We start from the raw sequence: 22,646 nt of genomic DNA, 5'->3' as shown, positions 1-22,646 counted from the left end.
ATTGTGGTTTTCACTGAGTTGAGCCTGCCAGCCCCAAAACCTAAATGAGCACAGTATATACAATATGTGGGATGTACAGAGAAAGTCACATCACAGTGGGAACTTGCAGAAACCAGCAATGTTCAAGTAACAACAAGCATTGCTTACTTACATTTTCTATATAGACTCTTTACTGTTGAACATAACCATCATGAAAAGGAGGATGTTGCCAAAATGCTTATTGAAAACTCCAGTTTTCTCAGTGCTGGGGAACAAAAAAAAAACCCCACAAAACCTCCCAGCAGTAGGTTGAAAGGCTGTTTTTCTGCGGAAAAATTAGCATTTGCAATAAAGGTGGAAAAACATGGACTTTGTGAAAAACATGGAGGTTTGATTAAATTTGATTTTATTCTACCTTTTTCATTTCTCCAGACTTTGTGCATCTGGTGAATAAAATAAAGTGGTTCAAAAAATGTAATAAAGAAAATATATACAGCACATTCTGCTGACTGACGGTTCAGAGACTTTTATGATATGTCGTACTATGACTGTCTGTCACTACTGTCTTTTCTGTCAACTAACTGGACGGGATGGAGATGCAAGTAAAAAAAAAAAAAAAGCATAACTGAGGTGGAAAATATTGTCTAAGTAATTCATCCTTACAGTTCTGACAATTAAAATCATCCTTGAAAGACTGACAGTCTTCATTTCTCCTCCAACTGCTTCCAGTCTGTGTGCGCTTTGTAACTGACAGTGTGTGTTTACACTGTCAGAAGAAAGGCGTGTGAGAATACAACAAAATATTCATCTGCGTAAATGTGGCACAACATAAATGCACACAGCGGGGGGGGGGGTGTATGGGCTCTTGGGGAGAGCAGTGTGTTGTGCATGACTGAGCACACGCGTGCCCACATATGTCGTGCTCTCTCACACATATGCACGCGCGGCCTAATGTTGAGTGTTAACCAGAATGCTTTGAGAAACAGAGCACATTTAAACCCAAACAGTGATTGAAGTGTGCATCTACAGTACATGAAAGAGGAAGAGATAGATGGGAGAACAGAGAGTGAGGCAGAGGGCACAGAGCTGCAGGAGGAGTTCATTTGCAATTTGTTGTGGAAAAAGGGGGACTGTCTCGAGGGTGCCAGGTTTGATTCCCTGTGACCTGCTGTCATGAACCCAGTGAGTAAACCCCGAGTCTTGCCAGCTTCAAAGCTGCCAAGAGGGGCAGCAAAAAGAGCTGACTGATCCTCACCTTAACAGCATATCACACAAAAGATTAGGGAGTTTTATAGTGACAATGGAGGAAATAAAAAGAGAAAGCAAGAGGTGGAACTCACCGATGTACTCAAAGACGTAGACCACAAAGAACGGCGTGACCAGGTCATTGATGCCTTGCACGTAGCCGCTGGCCGGGTGGCGGATGGCCCAAATGAAAAGGATCCGCTCAAAAATCTTACACACACAAACATACATACAGAGACAAAGAGTCAAAACAGTGGTTTGTAGACAAAACACATTTACATTACACAGACAATACATCAATTTACAATGATATGGAACAGAAAAGCAATAAATCCCTGTGTTGTGAAGAAGCATAATGAAAAACTTTAAGTATAAAACAACTTTAAGCATTAACCATCTGGCAGGTTTTCTGTCATCATCAGTTCCTAGCTAATCTTTTCATCCACAAATGATCACTGATAATGAAGCAAAACTTTCACATTCAATGAAATCTTCAACAGAGAAGCTAATTATGCCTGCAAATGTCAAACGGGAAAACGTCAGACTGTTAGAATTACAGGTTTGAATTATAAAAGTTGAGTTGTTGTAAGTGTTGATTTTAGAAAGTGAGTGAGGTGTCGGATGTAGAAATCAGAACATTCTGAAGCATGCCAAGCTGGTGAAGGAGAAAGCAGTTGAACTGGCATGACCTTGCTTGCTATGGGAGTCAGTTTGGTTGTATCTGTTCTACATTTGCTGATAACAGACACTGAATGTTGTTTGACCTCTTTCTTCTCCTTTGTTTTTGGATGTGTTCAAAGAACACAATTAAAGGTACCCCGTGGAGTTTTTTTGTATGATTTATGAGCCATTTTGTTTGCATTGTACACACACACTAGGATGCACATGCACTTAGCTAGTCCGCTGATTGACTGCTGACGGCCGCAATGTGCAAAAAGCAGAGCAATGCGCCAACAAATGCAAGCAAGATAGAGACATTCAGCTAGCAAACATGGGTGTTAACAATTAAAGATTTTAACTGTATTAAAAAAATGGCTTTGCAAATGTTTTATGAGGAAGGAAATACATTCAACGTGTTTGTTAGCCCTCAAGGATCCACAATAAAACTCTACAGGGCACCTTTAATGGCATAAACTGGACCTTGAGACTTTTTAATATTGACTTTCTACCAGCAAATGCACCAACAACATTTAATTAGAGATGATATTAGTTGATTTAAATGTCACATTAATCGCGAGTAAACATTCTCATTTAAAACCTTAGCTTTACTTTTTTCCCCATATCTGTGCATGTGTGTTTTATTCCACCACAACCACCTTCATAGTTAGTGTCTGATATTTGAACTGCCTACTATTCACATCTATTCTCCTGGGATAAATGTGGGAGCGTACCAGATTTAAGTAAAACTGCAAATCTGTTTTGAGAAATGATTTGTGAAAACATTGTCAAGAAATCATCTTCTGCTATTTTCCAGTTAGATCAGGACTGTTAACCCAAATTAAAAATTACACAAGCACAACCAGATTGTGGACACTGTAGAAAGGGATTAGCTGTGTCTAAATTTGAGATGAACCGTTTCTTTTCCTCTCTCAGCACAGAGCAACTCCTCACTCTTTGATTCCTGTTGCTTTTTTTTTTTTTTTGTGCACAAAAAAAGGCTCACGTTGAACTTTGTTCTCTGCTTTGGTCTTGGCCTCCTCCCTCCCTTCTTCTTTTTCTCCACTTAGTTTGTCTCTCGCTCTTCCCCACTGAGTCTGTCCTCCTCCATCTCTCTCTCTCCACACTTCTCAATATTTTTTTTTGCAAGGCAAACACTTCCATCTTGGTTATGGGTGGCTGTTTAATGCTGTCAGCCCAAGTGAATTAGAGGAGGCTTGATGTTCAGATTGTTTTTCACACACACACACACACACACACACACACACACACACACACACACACACACACACACACACACACACACACACACACACACACTCTCTCTTTCACCTAGCTGCACCACACCCATCCAGCACTTTCTCATTTTTTGGAGGTACGTCATGTTTCTGTCACTTTCTAAATAACCTCATAGCTTATTGTTTTATGGAGAAACAAAAAAGCACAAGCACAACAATGTAATTTTTTCCGAAGCTGTGCACACAAAGTCTCTCATTTTTATTTAACGTAATTCAATCAATGTTAAGACATTCAGAGAGCTTGCTAAGACGCAACTCTCTCTGACTTTCCCCCTGCGCGTTCTCCTCAAACCACCCTCACCTGCCTGCACACCTCACACCTCCTCCCCCCTTATCAAAGGCCCATCCATCAAACAAAGAGAGGTGCTGGCGCTAGCAGGGGGAGTAATGGGACTTTTCTTTTCATGCAACCTCAAAAGCTGACATACATATTTCACACTGGCACCTACACACAGAACAACTTTGAGTGAACCCGAGCTCACACACACCGCCCTGCCCTCATTAGTATGGGCAAAACTGAAAACAAAGACAGAGAAATTCAGACGCTAACCAAACAAATGTTGCCTTCAAGTTTAACCAGAGTTCACTCTGTCTGCCAAAACTAGAATCCTGCAAATTATATTAATCTCACATGAATTTCAGTTTCTTCCCATAATGTTGTGCCTCTGTAAGACAGGAAATCTGCTTTTCTTTTGTCTCCTGTGTCAACCTGTTGTGGCTTCATCCCATTAGTTGCAGACCTCCAAGACCCTGATAAGCTAATCTTAAGAGGGAGAAAGGAAACTGACACAACAAATGGTGTCAACTCAAATACGTCGTCACTGACAGCTCACATACAAAGTGAGAAAGACTGAAGGAGGGGCTAGAGGCTTGAACGCAGAGCCCGCTGTCAAAAGATGATGGGACTCAATCTCTCAAATATCCAATAAATTAATCAACAGCCACTTCACGCGCTTGCCACATTCATTTTAGAAGCATCTGTTAAATGCTTCAAATGAAAAAAGAAAATCTGTTTTCTTAATATGCTTGACACAGAGGTTTTGCTGATAAATTCTGCTCTTTCAGCCTGTAATCAGAGTTTGGAGGGAAAAGCGAGCGCTTTCTTTTCACGTCGGGAACTTGTAATTGCTGATTATCAACATCTCATGAAGACTGTATTGTTCTCTGAAACAAGAAAAACTCAAACACTTAGATACCACTTAGGAAATCACTGCAGAATTGCTTCAATATCCCTCTCTGCCCGAAATGGAACAGGCTGCTGACTGCTTTCCATCTCGACTAAATCTCAGCGAGCCCCATGGGAGGGGGCAGAGGGAGGGGGGAGAGGGAGGGCTGGCTGAGACAAGCAAGTTAATGAAATGAAGCAAAGGTGATTTTTAGGTGGTGGTGCGGCAAAACCATATTAAAAAAAAAAAAACGGGGGGGGGGGGGGGCTTGTAGTTCTCATTCGGCAAACAAAGTGAGGTGAGCTGGTGTGTGGGGACAAAGGGGGAAAAGGAGGTGAGGAGAGAAATGCAAACATATACAGTAGCATATACTGTACATAAGATAGTCGGGAGGAAAGAGTCCACCTCATCCTCGTCTGATCTTCTCTTTTCCCTTCCAGCCTCACTGGCTACAGCCCCAGGCTGCATCCTATATTAGACAGGGGGCAACAGGAGGTGGCATTGCCTGGGGCGTTGTGTGTAACTGATTGTATTAATGTATTATTAATATTATTAATGTATTAATGTGCTTGTACAGGTGTATGAGTATGTTTGTGCACAGATAAATGCTGGTATGCTTCCTCATCTCCCTTTCTTTGACCTGTATACACATGCACATATTGGTGTGTATGCTTTCAGGAGAGCGTGTGTGTTTGTGTGTGTGTGTTCTTGCTAACACCTGTGTGTAGGTGCGTACACAGAGCACAGCAGTCCATAGCACTGGCCATCTCATTAGCCTGCACCTCATTATGGGATTTTTCCTATCGCTGTTTTCAGTTCTCAGCGTCTCAGGCCAGTGGTTGTGTATGTGACAGAACCTCCCCGAAGCATTGTAATACTAAGATCAGCTTAACCCCACAGATATGAATGGCGTCCAGTTAATTTCCGTGTTAAGTTGCACTGGGAAGCTGCTCTGATAGTCCCTCAGGCCTGCTGAGCCAACTTCCTACACACACGCCTCAGTCTGCTTATTACAAGAGAAACATAAGTGACCACATTTACATTTTAAGTATATCAGTAGCATTATTCTCTAAAGCAACTTACAATGAGTTCATAGTTGAGGATTGTAGAAATGACTGCCTTGCTGTCTGTTTTCCTAATGTGCCCTAACTACCACATAATATAAAATACAATGCTTAAGAGGTCTTTAAGACAATTAGTTCTTATATCCCCTACAACACAGTGCCCAAGTGTAACAGGAAATTCTTTGTTCAGTGGTTCAAAGCAGAACAAAGAGGAGTGAGAGTGGTTACCATGCAGCGTGAAAGTTTACTTGGATCTGATCACATGCATGACTGCAGGTATGGTATAATTCTTCTTTATGTGTTCTTAGTTTGTGCTTCTTTATATGTGTGTGTCTGTGTGTGTGTGTGTGTGTGTGTGTGTGTGTGTGTGTGTGTGCACCCATGCCAGACCATGCAGTGTACTAAAGCAAGGGTTTTCCCATTTTAAACTCCTAGGCAGATGGAAAAAAGAAAAAAAAAAAAAATTTGACATCTTAAATTTCCCTTCACTGAGTTCTGTGATTATACGAATACGACATTTCACTGATACCATTAACTCGCCACTTACTGTCGATTATTCTGTTTCTGTGCGAGTCAAATTTTTTTATTTTAACTGCCAGTTACTTTGATTTAAGCCACTGTATCTGCCCAAAAGCCATGGGGAAAACCCTGCTGGGTGAGGTGGTGTGTGTGCAGCAGAGGGGGTGGGGATTGGTGGGGTCTCACCTCTTGGACAGAAGCTTGTTGGAAAAGAGGAATAAGAGGATTAGTTCTCGGTATGTCAATGTGAATCTGCAGAGAGACAAAGAGAGAAAAAAAAAGACAAACACTGAAGCAACGGGCAGGTTAGCACAGATCTGGCCATTACAGACAGTGACAGAGACAGAGAGAGAGCAACAGTTAGTGGATTGGTGTCCTTGATTGAAGGCAGACGGGGGTTTTGGTGGTCTGAAATGGATAGCAACGGTGGTCTTGAGTGTTGCATGTGTGTGTCTGTGCAAGTCGAGCTGTTCTCTGTGATAGTATGTGCTGGAGGGTACATTTGTGCGTGCTTTTGTTTCGTGTGAGACCACGTTTACACCATTTCAGAGTGTCTACCCTGCAGATGAACAGTTCAACAGGCGGACAGATTCGTCAGAAGGGAGCCAGACGGATGCAGGACAGCGACTGGAGCCAAGCCGGCTGAAATAGTCCAGGCCGGACGGGCGGACTGCTTGTGAGAGTGTGTGGCTTGTTACTGACAGGGTTGTATCCACAGCTCTGTCCACCTTACCTCTGTCACCTTTGGCTGCAGCACCAAAGACTCAGGACTCATCCTAGGAATGTCTATGTGGATCTGACAGCAACATGGGAGAGAGAGGTGTTAAACAAACAAACACACACACACACACACACACACACACACACGCTTACACTTGTGAGCACCAATGCAGAAGTTCCCCTCATACACTCATCAGTATTCTACATTTAAACCTGAATTTAGCATTTAGTCTTGAAGGGAAACTTTCTGGTATTTTTAAACCTGGGCCCTATTTTACCATATTTTCAGGTGTGTCCAGTGTTGAAAATGGCTGAAGCAATGTCCTAAAATGGGCCAAATGTTATTGTTGCTCCTATAGCTACCTTGCTGTGTATGGATGCCAACCGGGGGCTTGGGGTTTAAACATGAGCCACTGAAAACGAGGCTTACTACTGAAATATAATATCAAACAGAGGGAATTAGAGATAAAGACCTGTCTCTAAAAACGTCTTGTTACATTCTGGAGTTGAGGTAAATAAAGGCTAAATTATTATGGATCCCTGACAAAGGCTGTGCACTGTGTGAGAGACAAAATAAGAAAAATATTCAGTCTCTTCAAACTTTCTGTCTGAGTGAACATCACTGAAATCACAGCACAGTCTTTGTCTTTAATTCATCTGTTTGGTGATTTTGTCAGATGATGTTGCACCTATAAAATCAGGATTTGAACACAGGTGGTTCAGCCACATACTAGGTTTTGACCTAGTCTTGTTTTCCTAAACGGGGAAATGATAAGAACTGGAATCAATAAAACTCAAAGGATACCCTGCCCTCCTATCTTCTTTTAAAAAAAAAAAAAAAAAAAAAAGATAGATTTTTTTTTTTTTAGACACTTTCTCTTGGGATGGAACGAAACTGCAGCAGTACTTCAAAAAGATTGCAGTGCAGGCTGGAACTTCTACAATGGCTGCATCCATATGCATAAGTATACACACATACACACAAGCTGTTTAGGCAAGTTACCAACAGCATAAACAAGTATATAAAAGAGACAGATGGACAGAAATAAGAGACAAACTCTTGAGCCAGATGGAGATTCAAGATGGATGCTGGACCATCCCATATGAACACAGATACAAAGACAAGCATGAGACACACAGGTACATGTATGCGAATACATCTACAGCCACTTCAACATATAGACAAACAAACCCATTGCCACGTCCAATTTGAGTGCCAAAGCAACATATGTACAAACACGCATAATCACACAAACAGAAAAGAAAAAAAATTACTGGAAATTACTCTCACTCCATCGACACAAACAGAGCTGGAACAAGCAGAGTTTGGCAAAAAAAAAAGAGGCTTCAAGACGTGATCCAAACAATCATCAAAACAAAGTATGCCAGCTTTCTGCCACAGTGTAGAGGAGATCAATGGGAAATTGGACAGAATATGAAAAATGTGTGTTTTTGCTATCGACAGCTCACTTTGATGTTTCTTATCAGCCTGAAATGAATAGGAAGTAGTGGAGTGTTAAAAAAGAAAGAGTGTGTGGGGGGAGAGACAGATAAACAGAGACGGAGTAAAAAGCAGATATTATTTTCAAAGCCAAAGAGAAGTGTTCATTTAGGCAGCTTTCTGAAGTTTGGGGGTGGTTGTGTCTACTCTGAGCAGAGCTCTAACACACTGCCTCCATGTCAACACAGACAGGCACACAGACAGACTGAAGTTCAATGAGTCCAATGAGAACATGAGGGAGAGAGAGAAAAGGACACAAGGAAAAAAAAAATAACAACATAGAAAAGCACTTTTTGGTAGATAACCAGTTCCAGTAATCCTTTCTTCAGGGACCATTCCTGTCAAAACACACCCTCCCTGACACACATACGAGCACAAACGTACACATAAACAGCTTTGTGTCCTGGGTTTGTGCTGAGGGAATACATTAGGGACAAGAAGTTGTTATTGTAATTGGAAATGGAATCCTTTGTAGTCCGTCTTTCATTCTGTCCTTCAAACTCGGGGATTCAGACAGGTGTTTAAAAAAAAAAAAGTCAGATGTAGAAGAAATGATTCAACGTAAACGCATGTAAATTGTACTGTGAATGTGCGTGTGCCTGCGCGTACGTGTATATACCTGTCTGTATGTGTCTTGATGGTGTTCGTCATTGCGGGAGTCATAGTATTGCTGGATGAAGCCAAAATATTCTTGTCTCTTCCTCTGTAGGACACTCTCTCTCCTCTCTGCATTAGCTGGCAGGTAACCCTGAGAAATAGACAAAGAGAGAAAGAAAATACAATAGAGAAGAAGAAAGACAAAAAGAAGGAATGAAGTCAAAGAGCAGATGAAAAAGTGGACAAGAGGGATTTTTTTATTTTTTTTACTGAATTCAGACTTAGAAGTTTACACTGATGGGGGAAAAATAATTAAACAAGAAAAACATATTCATTTGAAAATGTTGAAACTTTAAAAATGTAATCAGTGAGAGTTCAGTTTCAAAATAAAGTTGTGCTTAAGGAGAAATGATTTCATGGCTTTCAGCCTTTTATCGGAATATTTTGGGAAATATGTTTATTTGCTTTCGTGCCCAGAGTTGGATGAGAAGACTGATACCACTCTGACGTTTGTAGGCTAAATATGAAGCAACAGCCAGCTCAGTTTAAAGATTGACTCTGCTGTCAGTATAAAATCTGCTTTCTAGCACCACTAATCTCACAATTTAGCACATTACATCAGTGCTGTTTTGATTCATTTGTACAAAAATCAGAGAGTAAAAACAACAATTTATGGCTTCACAGGGGGTTATCTGTCAGACTCTTTATTCACTGGGAGCAGTGACTTCTTGGAATCTCAATCTACATACTGTAAATCTCCAACTTACAGATCAGTTTTTGTAAGAAACAGGATGTGTAAATCTACTATCTGCTAACAAAATCTGCTAGCAGGGTTTGGACAGAGCCAGGTAAGCTTGGTTCCACTGTTAGTGCTAAGCTAACCAACTCCTGACAAGAGTGGTAATTATCCTCTCATCCAACTGTCTGCAAGAAAGATTTGTTGAGCTACTGTTCTAAATGCAATGTTGTGAAATCTGTTTTCATTTGAAATTTAAAAACATTAACCTTTGCACTATTAAATGAATATATTACACCCAACTTCAAATATTTGAAAGTGTCTGAAATGCACTGTGGCATTATACCACCACCAGTCCAGGCTCAAATAAAAGCACAGCCAGGTGGTGATAGTACACCTGTCTGTTTTGCTTGCATTTTCTTTGCTCATGCATTCCACATGGGACTCATTGAGTTCTATAGATATTCAGTAAGGCCATCATTTCAGAAACCACATGGTGTTTTATGTTCTTTTCCTCTCTATTATTTATCTGTCATTATATACGATTTAATGAGTCTTTATTTTGAAACTCTCGTTCTAAAGCCTTGACTTGTTTTGAGTCCGTTAGCCAAGTTCAATCAGAAACCAAACACCACCACCACCTGGGACTACACAGTCTGCAAATGATACACCTCAGTTTGTAAAGAAAACTTTCTGCTGCTTAACCATAAGCTTTCTGCCTCTTCGGGGAGGTACCTGTGTGTGTGTGTGTGTGTGTGTGTGTGTGTGTGTGTGTGTGTGTGTGTGTGTGTGTGTGTGTGTGTGTGTGTGTGTGTGTGTGTGTGTGTGTGTGTGTCTCAGAGACAAGTTTGTGTGAGCATACATTTATGAAAGTGTATATCCTCCTTATGTAGTCGGGCTTATGCAATGAGGAGAAAGTCCTCTCCAAACTGAACAACAAATCTAAAGTCTATTAAAAGCAAGAGCTGGGACCAGAGGCTCTAAAAAATTCACAAAGTTAAAATCTTCAAAACACAACTCAAACATGAGTGCTCGCCCTGAAAACTAGTCCTTGTGATAAAAAGCTGGACTGTCTCGCTGTTAAACCTATAAAGGCTCTTAATGAAGTTGCTGACATGTTTTTATTATGGCCTCTGTGCATGTTCATGTGTTGTCAAATAGTTCCTCAACATTTCATTAAAGCCATTTGTCTTAATAGAGTTACAGTTCATGAAATGTATTTTAACAATATGGCCAACAATGTTATGGCTTGTAATGTTGCATTAGCATTGGCATTATATGTGTGTTATTGAAATAAATACTATCATTTAAACACAGAGTTTTGGTTATTTTAGATTTTTCTTTTACTCTGCTTCCTTCATTTAGAAAAGAGTAGAGTCCAGACAGTTTAAAAAAAAGTGCTGAGCACTGACAGCCAGGGTTTATAAGGATGTTTTAAGTTCTTTTTAAACACATCTCTGTTTATGCACCAATTTTTCTCTATGGGACTTTTTGTCCAGTTGATGTACAGCCACCTGTTATGTAACAACTGAACCATCTCCATGGCAACTGAGCAAAGTCCATCCACTGATGAACACTGTGTGATACACTTGAAAACCAGTTTTTTTTTTTTTTTGGTCAAATCTAACTTTCATCACAAAACTTGTTATCACTCGACCAAACGTACGTCACATGAAGACACTCGACTAGTAAGTGGACCTTCCTTACAAACAGTAAGTTGCTCCCACAGGTCAAGAATAAGGGTCAGGTTATAAGAGCACATAGGTGGTTTGTGCGGCCTGTTGTTCGACCGTGAAGGAAATCAAAGGTGATCCTAACAGCTGCGCTCAAGGGCAGAGCCAAATGCCAGCCATTATAGAGAAGAGGGAGATGTAATATTGTCTAAAAATGAGAGCTGCAGCCATCTAACCATCTGACAAACAGTCCAGACAGAGTCTAGCGGCCCCTTAAAACTCCAAACTCAAATCTTTCTTGTACATTTTTCAGCAAATAGATGTTGCATTAGACATATGCTCTCTCCATTGCTCGGTCTCTTACATTTATTGGTCATCACTCACAATTTAAACTGAGCATTTTTCTGAGAGCACATTTGCTGTTCAGACATATCTGCTCTGTTTTGGACCGGCTTCTGTACAATCCCCATCAAACTAAACTCATCTACCTGCACCAACACAGACAGTCTGCACAGAAAGCAAGACACAGGAAAACACAACAGGCTTTAAAAGCATGATGTTGGCTCGGTGTGTATGAAATATGAGTGTTTGTGTCCTATGTGCATCTGTCTTTGTTACGACTCTGCTGTCTGTTGTTTTCGGAAGCGTGCTACCACTTTTTGGTAATACGCTAGCAAGCATACAGAAAAGACTCAAACTATCAATTTTGGGCAACTGTCTGGAGGAAAATCAATTGGAGCAGCAGCAAAAAGTTTCTCTTTTCTTGTGTTTTTATTCATTTTTTCCTTCCTGGAAAAGGCCCCAAGAGAAGTCTGGAGAGTCTAGAGGATTATTTGTTGCACACAACAACTTTGCTTGCAGACACAAACACACACATACACCTGGCACACAAACACTAGAAACGTGTGAAAAACAAGCATGCTCAGCAAATCCAAACACTATAGTTCCACACACTCACGTGTCTGTTATAACATAAACACACATCACATTTCTCCTTCTCTGTCAGTCCATCAGTGAAAAATTTTTTTTTTATTCTCTTTATCTCCTGGTTTCATTCACTCACTCTAAAAACTAAAAAGAGCACCCTTGCACAACACAAACTCTCTGAGGGAGGCGGACGCGTTACTAGACGGACGGCCACGTTTCTGCCCGCAGAAATCAGACGACACATCCACTGCGACTGTTCCCAGAGTCGCTCTCTGCCAAAAAAGTCCACACATCACATGGTGAAAGTGCTCCGTGTGCAAACAGGCGCACACAAAACACAATGGGTCAGCTAGAAAGCAGCGGGCTTTGTCAGGTGCACTCTGCCAAATGAGGGAGGGGGAGAGCGGGTGTGTGTTGAAGGTTAATGGACAGCTTAGTGGAGGTCAATCACACCACAGCTGCATTACTGCTTGACAGGACAGGAGCACCCACCCACACCCACACACATTTATTTATCTATCAAGAGGATGTAAACTGTGTCACACACAACACTTTATAACTTCTCTTCATTACTAATCTGAGGATTTGACAGATGAGAGGTGTGAAAAATTCTTTATTACTTCTGCAACAAAACAGTGGAGATTAATCAGCATATTAACACACATTCAGTGAGCTTGAGGTTTGCTATTCTTTTAATTATCTCATCTTATTTTATATCCTATGTTTAGGATTTTATTACTTTTATATTTTGTTTTTACTTCAAAGTCCTTGGTAACTGTTTAGAAAGGTGTCAGCTATAATATATATTTTAAGATAAATGAGTAGATCTAAAAAAAAAAAAAAACTTCAAGTGCCCAAGATCCAAGAGTACTCATGCTAGAACCTGACTGACTAATTTTCATTTAATTTGTGGTCGACTGGTTAAAAAGGGGTGAGTGGAGATTTCAAAAATGGAGAGATGGAGGGCTAAAAAGTGAAGCATAAATGCATGAAAGCTCTGAGAATACTGCCAGTGGTACAAAATGTGGCAGCATAGTGCTTCAGTGCTGCCTCTGTTAATCAGTCTGCATAAAGCTCATCTCTTCATTCTTCCTTGCATCAACCTACTCCTCCATCCTTCCATCCTTCTAATGGATCTTCCACATCAGTAAACTCTCTGTAAAAAACAGGAGAAATATGCTTGGGGAATCCATTTGGGGAATTTAAATGAAACTGTGTTTTTCTTTTTCTTTCCCCCACCCTCACAGTCTAAATTGATTTCTACTTAGCAGGAGCACATTATCCTGGAAAAGCAGCCTGGAAACAAACTGTCCCGCTACCGGCCCAGCAAAAGTTGAACAAACAAAACTTTACTTCCTTTTTACACACACATCTGGTGAGCTTCTACGTGATGTGAGTCAGGAAGCATCCGCACAAGAATCGACTTAATGCTAGAAAAAACTGCAACTTTATGGCCTATTTCTCGTTATAAATGTAATCAGAAACTTCTTTTGGTGGATGATTTTCAAAGAAATAACAGCCAAGTGAGAGGCATGTTCAGCCATTCAGGGCTGGAAGGATTCGTGTTGATGTCTGAGTGGTCTCAAGGTTTGGGCAGAATTCTTTACAAGGGCTTCACTGTCCCGCTGATCCAAACTTGATCTCTTCTATTTCTTATATTTACTATGGCTTCAGATTTTAAATATTAATAAACACTCAGAAGTTTAGCAATTCAGTATTTTTACCCACAGAAAGCTAGCCTTTGTGCACTCTTAATGAATATAAAGCCCAGTGTGGTTTCTTGCTGGATGCGGGTGGTGGTGATTGTCGCTTTGGCCATGGCTTTGTTTACAAGACAAGAGGTCATAACATGCCCTCTGGGCAGAGCTACATCTTCAGGACAGATTGGAGGCTACAGTGAGACACCATCAGAAAGTGACGAGACGGGCCAGTGCTAGCGCGCTAACTTCATTTGAAGAAAAGACGTGATAGAGACAAAAGTTAACATTGCTTTCCACTTCTGGAGACAGCTGCTGGTGAGTAAAGGAATACAGTTTGATGCTGAACTTACAACGTTTCTTATAAACGGGTGAGTAAACAGCAGTTAATGCTAACGTTAGCTATGTAGCAAATAGTAAAACTATTAATAGCTGCTTTAAACAAGTAGGATGGATTCAAATTCATAAACCCTTAACAGTCAGCATATTTACATGCACATTACTTTCTCAGTTGTGAGTTTGATCTTGATATTCAAGATCTGGATACGGTGTTTAAATGCCACAGATGCAGTTTGGGTTTTACATGGGCAGCACAACCTGGTAACAACCCCAATACCAGTGCGCATGTTAGTGTGGTATGTGCAGTCAATAAACCTGTGGTATAATCCAAAAGAGATGCGGGCAGTGTTACGTTTCACTCATCTTCACTGTTAAGGATGATTCTTGATGTTCAAATGCAGAGAGTGGATTTTCCCGACAGGTATGATATACTGTACACACACAAAGGCAACATCTTTAAATTCCTGGTCCTGGATCTGTTGACAAAAGGCTATTTGTTCAGGTCTTAGTTGATTGGATTGTTAATATTGAGAGACGACAGTGGAGCTGCACTACAGTAGAAGTGAACAAACTGAAAAGGAACAAAATGTTCCAGCGAGGTGTGAGATGCATACCAAGGGAGGTTGATTACAAGTCTGCCTCAAATAAAAAAAAGAAAAAAAATAAATAAATCACATTGTTCTTTTCTCTCAGGCGATATAATTATGTGTGCTGTTGTAAGGTAACAGTTGAACATCATCATGTCTAAATCTGTCCCTGCTGCCGCTGCTTCTTGATGCATCTCATATAACCCTTTAGCCTTATCAATATTTCCACAGCCAGTTAGTTTTCTCCTCTCCCGCCACCTCACACTTAACAGCCACACTCCATTAGCAAATGTACATATTGCCACAGGCTGACATTCTTTCACAAAGCAGAAAAGCAATTTAATTTCTTCCTTTCTCCTGCAGGCTCGGACACCAAGTGCTCTTTAAACAAATTAAATAAGAGGGTATTATTTCTGAAATAATAGGAGGTTCAACTGGATCTGTTTCTGCTCAACCTGTGGAGCCTCTTGCTCAAAAAAGTGGAAGGAGGTAGAGGGAGTCTTCTAGTCAGGCTAAAAACTGCTCTCTCCCTCTTGGCTTGGCTTCAGGCTTTTTTTAATTTCCACACTGCCTAACAAGAGCGGAGACAGTTATGGATGATTCCTGTGATGTGGTGGTGAATGAGGGCCGTTGGAAGAGCATTGCCGAGCTCTGACCGCAGTGGGAAAACTTGTTTCCCGTCTTTGTCAGGTAAAGAAGAGCGTGAGTTACGCACACCTGCTGGAGGGGAAGGATAAAAAAAAAATAAAATAAAAAAATCAAATAAGTTGGTGCACAGTGGTGAGCAGGAGAAGGGCACAGGGGACACCGCTGGAGTGAAGTTTTATTAGGTGCCTCTGCCAAGTTTATGGAATACAGCACGGGCAGTGAGTCTCAATGTGTGTGTATGTGTGTGCGGCCCAGAGAACAGATTTTGATCCCTCCTATCTATTTCTCCACCGGATCATACCACAGACAGGACAGAGAAGCAGTCAAGTGTTATGACACTTCAGAAGATATGAGAGCTTTTGACACCATACCCACTTTTTTTTTTTTTTTTTGCTTTAATCCAAACCTTGGATTTAACCCTGGGATAATTCACGCTGCACAAGGCTCTAAGATCTCGATATCTATTGAAATCCTCATGAGGTGAGGATGAGATTACTTCAGATATGAATCTCAAGTTTGCACAGTCAAAATACCTCCTACATATTTATTTGAGGCCCCCTAGAGAGAAATGCCCTCAATGAAGATGAATTGCGTTCTGTTACAGCTCATTTAAGCTTATGATGAGGATGCTGGATAACAAAGCACCAACTTGGTTTTCAACTAAACAGACAGAAAGTTGCAAAACAAATATTGAGACTGTCGCCTGAACTGAGGAAATACACTTGTTGTTTAGGAGCTTTGGAGAGAAGGTGAGAGAGTGATACTGAAGCTGTGTATTTTGCAGTATTTGGTGTGTAGAACATACTGGGCATCCGCAGGGTTTCTGCAGGGTTTCTGCAGGGTTTACCAAGCTAAATCTAAAACTTTTTAATTCCTCACAGAATGCTATTTAATTCCTGTTTCACAGTATGAAGTATGAAAACCATCAGGGACATGATGGCCAAGAATTATATCTACTATTATTTCACTTTTTTATTCAGTACTTCCAAGAAGTACATAACAAGAATATCTCATGATATACTTTAGTTTTTGTGCTGCAGACAACTGAAACATTTTACAACACACATTAAAACTGAATACAATTTTTCCTATTGGTCAATTCAAATTCACAATTACAAAGTACAACAAACACTCGTAACTGTTTTTAACTCTGCTGTTGAGTATTTGTTTTCACAGGAATTATTTTTGTGATTATTCAGTTTTAAGTTTTAAGTCTCAAGATACTTTGAGATTTAAATAAAGGTTGAATGAATGAATGAGTGCCCAGATCAACAGCATAAAATAAACTAACCAACTAAATCTGATGAACTAATTTGCTAAAAAATCAACACTTATGAGACAACTGTGTCAGCTCCTGTAGCTAAGCTGTATTCATAGCGACGGTGCTGACTGAAACTCCACTGTCAAAAACATCCCACTTTTAGCCTACAGGAGTATAGCTTCTCCAGCAGCCTGCGATCAGACACATAAACATTTTATAACTAACATGAGTGCCTATGGCAGACATATTTTTTTCAACACCCCCCGATGCCTTTTCTGAGGAAACAAAGTTCAGTGCCTTTTCAGATTTTTCAAGACCTGCAGATACACTGATACAGTTGGACGTCAGACAAGTGGATGTCTGCAGGAGATGTTTCTGTGAATGTCTCTGAACAATTTAAGACCACATATGATTTCTCTAGCCTGCTTCCAACCCTGTAGAGCGCTAATATTTTACACTTAGTATATTATTATTATTTTACGCTTCCTTTTTGAGAGTTGGAAGAGAGGAATGACACCACTCTCATGTCTGTACAGTAAATATTGGCGAGGCACCAATCCTGATTTTCTAAGAACTATTACTGACAGTTACAGAGATTTTGTAACTTTTCTTTAATGGGCAATTCAATTTTATTTTCATAATAATGTACATACACCATGTAAGGGTGATGGAGTGGTGTGGTACTAGTTTTAGCCACTTTGCCTCTGCTAGTTTCTTGAACTTGGAGATGTTTTCACATCACCAGCCAATCGGTCGGTGCATTTCCATAGAAACAGAGACAGCAGGTGATTATCTTAGCTCAGCATAAAGATTGGAAGCAGGGGGATACAGCCTGGATCTCTCAGAATATCCAAAATCTGACCACCAGCACCCCTTAAGGTCTGAAGTGCTGATGTTGAAGTATTCCAAAAGGCTAGGATTTGAGTATCAGCAGCGGTAGAACCTATAGACGAGGGAGTGTTATTATATTTCTTATATTACAGCATCTACAACCCTGTCATTTCATTTTTCTCTTTGCTCTTTTCACTTCTGAATCTGTTTTGTTCCTGGACGCCTTCTGTTTTTTGTGTGATTTTCCTTCCTTCTTTGCCCTCCACACAATCCCCACCTCTGCTGCCTCAATGTTTCTTTTCTCTGCAGGGAAGCAGAGGCAGTCCAGCTGTAATTTATACAGGCCACAGGCCAGCTGTGCTTTGCTTCTTTGCTTACCCCAAAGTTCACTGCAGTGTTCTCTTTACATATGTACATACTGCAGAAAAACATATGGGAGTGGATATGTATACACGCAATAGCCACCCACACCTCCATGCAAATGCTCTGTAAGATACATGCACAAACCATTATTCCTGAGTTATCTATGCTACATTAGCTAAAACACCCACGCAGACACACACATACACACAAACACTCAGCTAAAGCACTAAGGCGCCCCTCCCCTCCCCTGAACTTGGCTGCCTACACTGCAGCCAGTGCTTTGCAACTTCATACAGTGTTATGAGCCTTCACTTCAGTGGAGTACCAAACAAAGCAGCCATTAATGGTTAAAGCGCCCAGTAGGTAACCTCCCACCACCAAAAAACACAAACAGGCAAACAGACACAGACACAGACACACACACACACCTTTAATGACATCTTTTCTGCGGCACATTAGCTATTGTGCGGTAATTAATGAGAGAGTCATGGCGTTCAAAAAGCCAGTCTTCTCTCTGCAGACTAGGAGCTGTACACCACAACAATGGCTTAATGAGTAAACACACTGTGCGTCTCATGAATAAATTATTTGTGCCTCGCAATTAATTTTCCCTATTGAAGTTTGAAAAAAAGCAGGACTATTACCAGTCTTCATAAATCAAAAAAGGGAGGGAGTACGGCTAGAGAACATGACAGCAACTCTGTGTGTTTGTGTGTGTATGCATGCCTAAGATCATCTGTAATGTGTTTATTATTTGTGCAATATCTGTGTTTAAGTGTGTGTATGTGGCTGTCTGTGCATTTGATATCCTTGCAGGTTCATGTATGAATTAACATAGGTTCTGTTAGAGTGTGTTTGTATGCAAGTGTTATTGTGAGTGTTCTTACATTTTATACACAAAACAGTGATTGTTCCACTGTTGTTGTTTGAATGCTCAGTGGGTAATTACTGTATTTAATGTGTGCTGTAAGAGTGTTTGTACATAAAACTTACTGAAAGGAGTTTCCACGTAATCGGTCGCACTTGTCGCGGGATTCCAGACCAACTGAGTTTCCGAAGCTCCTCTGTAAAACAGAAACAAAAATACCAGAAGCTAAATTTTACAGTCACCACTAAGGCTTTTGACACAAACACATAGATTCCCTTCTATGAACCATATTATTGGCCAATATCAGTTCAGATATATTATATACCCATGTTATCATATTTGCTGGCCCATAAGTAACAACACATACCACTTTCTGTAAATTTTATCTACCAAAGAGAACAGACTAGTTTATCTCTAAAATGTCCCACTTACTACAAATTACAATACACTGCATTACATATTAGAGCTGCAATAGTAAAGCGATAATTGATTAGTCAATCAACATAAAATTTACTGGCAACTATTGTGATAATCAATTCATTATTTTGTCAATTTCAAGCAAAAGTTCTAAAACTTTGCTGGTGAAGCTCCTGAAATGTGATGATTTGCTGCTTTTCTTTGTCACATCCACTTATACATTGAATATTTTTGTATTTTTGACTGTGTTGAATAAATCAAGAAAATATAATATATCATCTGAGACCTTTGGGGATTATTGTGGGCACATTACTTTATAAGATTATCTGACATTTTATAGATAAAATGAGAGAAAGTAATAGACTGGTTAATCGATAATGAAAATAATTGTTAGTTGCAGCCCTGCTTCATATTTTTATCACATTATTAAACACAATTTAAGGGGTCCTCATAAAAATATTTGTTTAAGAATGGCTATAGGGTAAGGTCAGACACATTTTTTAAAAGTTGAGGAAATAAAGACTTAATCTCAAAAGTAAGATTTACAATATATATTTCCTTATCTTGTTTTGATTATGCTGACTACAGATAAAGAATGACGCAGCCATCAGTCACAGCAACAATGAGATGGAAGAAAAGAAAATAATCAATAATGTTTGAAGCAAGAAACTTATTTATGTTTATTTATGTGTTCATTCATTGACTTACTTAAATGCATTCAGCACTAAGCACTAAATAGCTGACATACGCTGTTATCTTGATAATTAATGAAGAAGGATGAGGATCTTAAAACAGCATGTTAACAAACATTGACTAAAAGAAATTCTTTTTGTTCCACCGGAAAAGAATTCTGACTGAAAACAATTTGCGAGGACCCTAAATTATTCCATTAAAAACTGTTTCAGACCATTATTAGATAATTAAGTCTTTCCTGGAGAGCTGAATCAATCATTCAATCTACTGACCAGTCAAACAATCATGTCCTTGCTGTCTGTCTTCCTGTCTGTCTTTCCCTTGACTGAAATTATCTGATGGGACAGGAGTGGATTATTAACTACATTCTCCCCAGGCCGGGTGGGAGAGCCGGTGGGCTATAATGTGAAATAAATCTGATGGAGAGGTGCAAATTGAACTTTTAAATTGGCGGAGAGTTGTTCCCTTTGGGTCCATGAAGACCCAGAAAATATGGCTTAGTGCTAGGTGCTACAGATTACCTCCAAATCATACCGCTCCCTCTCTCTCTATAACACACACACACACACACACACACACACACACACACACACACACACACACACACACACAATGGCAGTAGGAGAGGACGGGTGGGTGTAGGGATCTAGATGCTTTGTCTTGTTGTGTTTAGCCACTTCTATCTTCCTTCATCCTATTTTCAGTGAATCGAACTTAACAACCAAACTACGAGAAAGGCGTAGGATCTAATTTCTCTGCAGCAGAAAGAGATCATGTTCACAAACAGAACCAAAACAACAGATTGTATCCCTGCTTCTGTAACAGTTCTTTTCAGGGTCATACTCAGCCTTCTTTTGGGCTATGACATAATAGCCAAGTCACACATTTCAGATCATGTGTGCGGCTCCTGAGTGACCTGCAGGTTAGAATATTTAAATTACAAGACTGTGTTTTTCAGGACTGTTATTTTTTCAGAAGCAGGAGAGCCTTGGATTAGTTCTGACTAACATTAACTCGTCCTTTATTCACAGATAGGTCTCCCTCTTCACGGGCCCTGCATGTCCACAAACCCTCATTAGTATCCAATGAGAAACTAGAATTGCTGCCTCCACCAACCAGTCAAGTTGCAGTTGACATCCATGTCTGTACTGACTAATATAATGTATGTAGTGAAGACCTTGAAGGAATTTAATAAAAGGTATATAGTGTTTTTCCAGGACATAATAAATTCAGCTTTGTTATGATCAGTGTAAGAATTCTTGAGTTAAGGCCAAAAACATGTTTTGCGAGTTCACGGCAACCTTAACCTTTGACCTTTGACTGCCAAATTCTACTCAGTTCTTCCTTGAATCCCCATGAACGTTTGTGGCAAATTTGAAAGGATTCCCTCAAGGTGTTCCTGAGATGTTACATTCACCCGCTTGGGGCGGACAGAAAACCAAAAAAACGTAATGCTTCAGGTGACAGTAGTCGCCAGCACAGAGGCATAAAAACGCGAGAGAAATCTCTTTACTTGTAATTGCACTGCCACTGTCTGACCTGCATTCCAAGAGTGAAGGGAAGAGGGTAAATTGATTTCCGTGCAAATGAAATGGCACTGTCTTAACGTACTTTTCTGAGTGAAAAAAAAAAGAAACAAACAAATGTACCTAATGAATAAGCCAAATTCTTCCTCGACTCTTATTCAAGGCGCTAGCTGGAAATTGATAAGCCCTTCGCACAGAGTGAACAGTATTGATTAGTGCTGCCAAATGACTCTGCCTTGCCTGTTCTTCAAGGCAAATGCAATGGAGAGTCAGTGACAGATAGCAGAATAGGAAATAGCAATCACCTAAACAGCAATGGGCTAAGTCCATTGGCTAAATTGAGTGAAACGCATTAGAGCTTGTTCAGCTGATGGGAGTAGCCATTTATTCACTATAGTTCCTGTGCATCTTCCACTTAAAAGTTCTCCCTTACCTTGTCCCCTGTGACTTTAATTATATAGAAATTCAATACAGTGATCTAGTGCGCAGCACGGCTCTGCTGGTTTGGAGGGTGTCAGAGATCCACAGTGTGGGAGGGTTTCGATTACCCCAAGGCTTGCTGGGCAGCAGCAAGCTGCATTTAAAAACAAAGATTCCAAAAAAAAAAAAAAAACTCTCTCAGACACAACACAGACCATACATGCCACAATGTATGGGAATCTGTGTATCTGTTTGAAAAAAATAAAATCTAGGGCTGTAGTGTTGGGCAGAAGTGAGTTTACCAGACCCTTGTAGTCCACTTGATCCCTGCTTGAGGGTAGCAGCTCAAGGCTACATTAGCAGCGGCTGAACTGTCAGTGGTCGAGCTCCTTTATGGGAAATGTGGGTGCCAGAGTTTGACAAGGACAAAGAATGTACAAAATAAAAAAAAGACAAAATCTCTGCTTCTGTTGCATCAATATTGATTCTTTTTTCAAACTTACCCTCCTTGAGTCTTGCAATGTTATAGAACCTCAATGCTAAATGCTTAAGTATTCTCTTAAAAAAACAAAATCATTTACTGCTAGCTTTCTGTTTTATCAGTAAAAACTTGTCATCATGCAACGCCTCATGTTACTGATATAATACAACATTGATGCCACAACAGGGAGAACTGTTTAGCATTGTGGTCCTGTCTCTGCGCTGGAATCGTAGCTGGTCCCAGCGTGGTTCGTTAGGGTACATCCAGTTTCGCAGTTTCAGGAAAGACTGAATTATAATTTGTTGCTATTGATTGCCACCACTGCATTTCAAGGGACCTGTGTATAATTTTATTTTTTCCAATTTTGCATTAACTTTCACAGCTGACTGTTCCTGCCAGCAAAGAAATTTTACATCTTTGAATCTCTGCAGCC

The 22,646-nt window shown here is 40.2% G+C and overlaps 1 protein-coding gene across 5 annotated transcripts in view; it reads right to left on the bottom strand.

The window, feature by feature from the left end:
- The window catches only part of tbc1d22a (TBC1 domain family, member 22a), a 118,937-nt gene that overhangs the window by 75,801 nt on the left and 20,490 nt on the right, over positions 1–22,646 (bottom strand). For 2 of the 5 annotated variants that reach the window (XM_071501820.1, XM_071501819.1), the window contains 5 exons: positions 18,802–18,872; positions 8,769–8,897; positions 6,662–6,724; positions 6,115–6,180; positions 1,320–1,434 (listed from right to left, as the gene is read on the bottom strand). In XM_071501820.1, the coding sequence (XP_071357921.1) occupies positions 1,320–1,434; positions 6,115–6,180; positions 6,662–6,724; positions 8,769–8,897; positions 18,802–18,872 (444 nt within the window). The remainder of the gene's footprint in view (positions 1–1,319; positions 1,435–6,114; positions 6,181–6,661; positions 6,725–8,768; positions 8,898–18,801; positions 18,873–22,646) is intronic. The other 3 variants (XM_071501824.1, XM_071501823.1, XM_071501821.1) reach the window with 2 other exon arrangements.

This window comes from Trachinotus anak, unplaced genomic scaffold (assembly GCF_046630095.1).
Source record: "Trachinotus anak isolate AG129_WGS33_773 ecotype Australia unplaced genomic scaffold, CSIRO_AGI_Tana_v1 ptg000018l, whole genome shotgun sequence".
NCBI classification, from domain to species: domain Eukaryota; kingdom Metazoa; phylum Chordata; class Actinopteri; order Carangiformes; family Carangidae; genus Trachinotus; species Trachinotus anak.
This window is presented reverse-complemented; position numbering and strand designations above follow the sequence as displayed.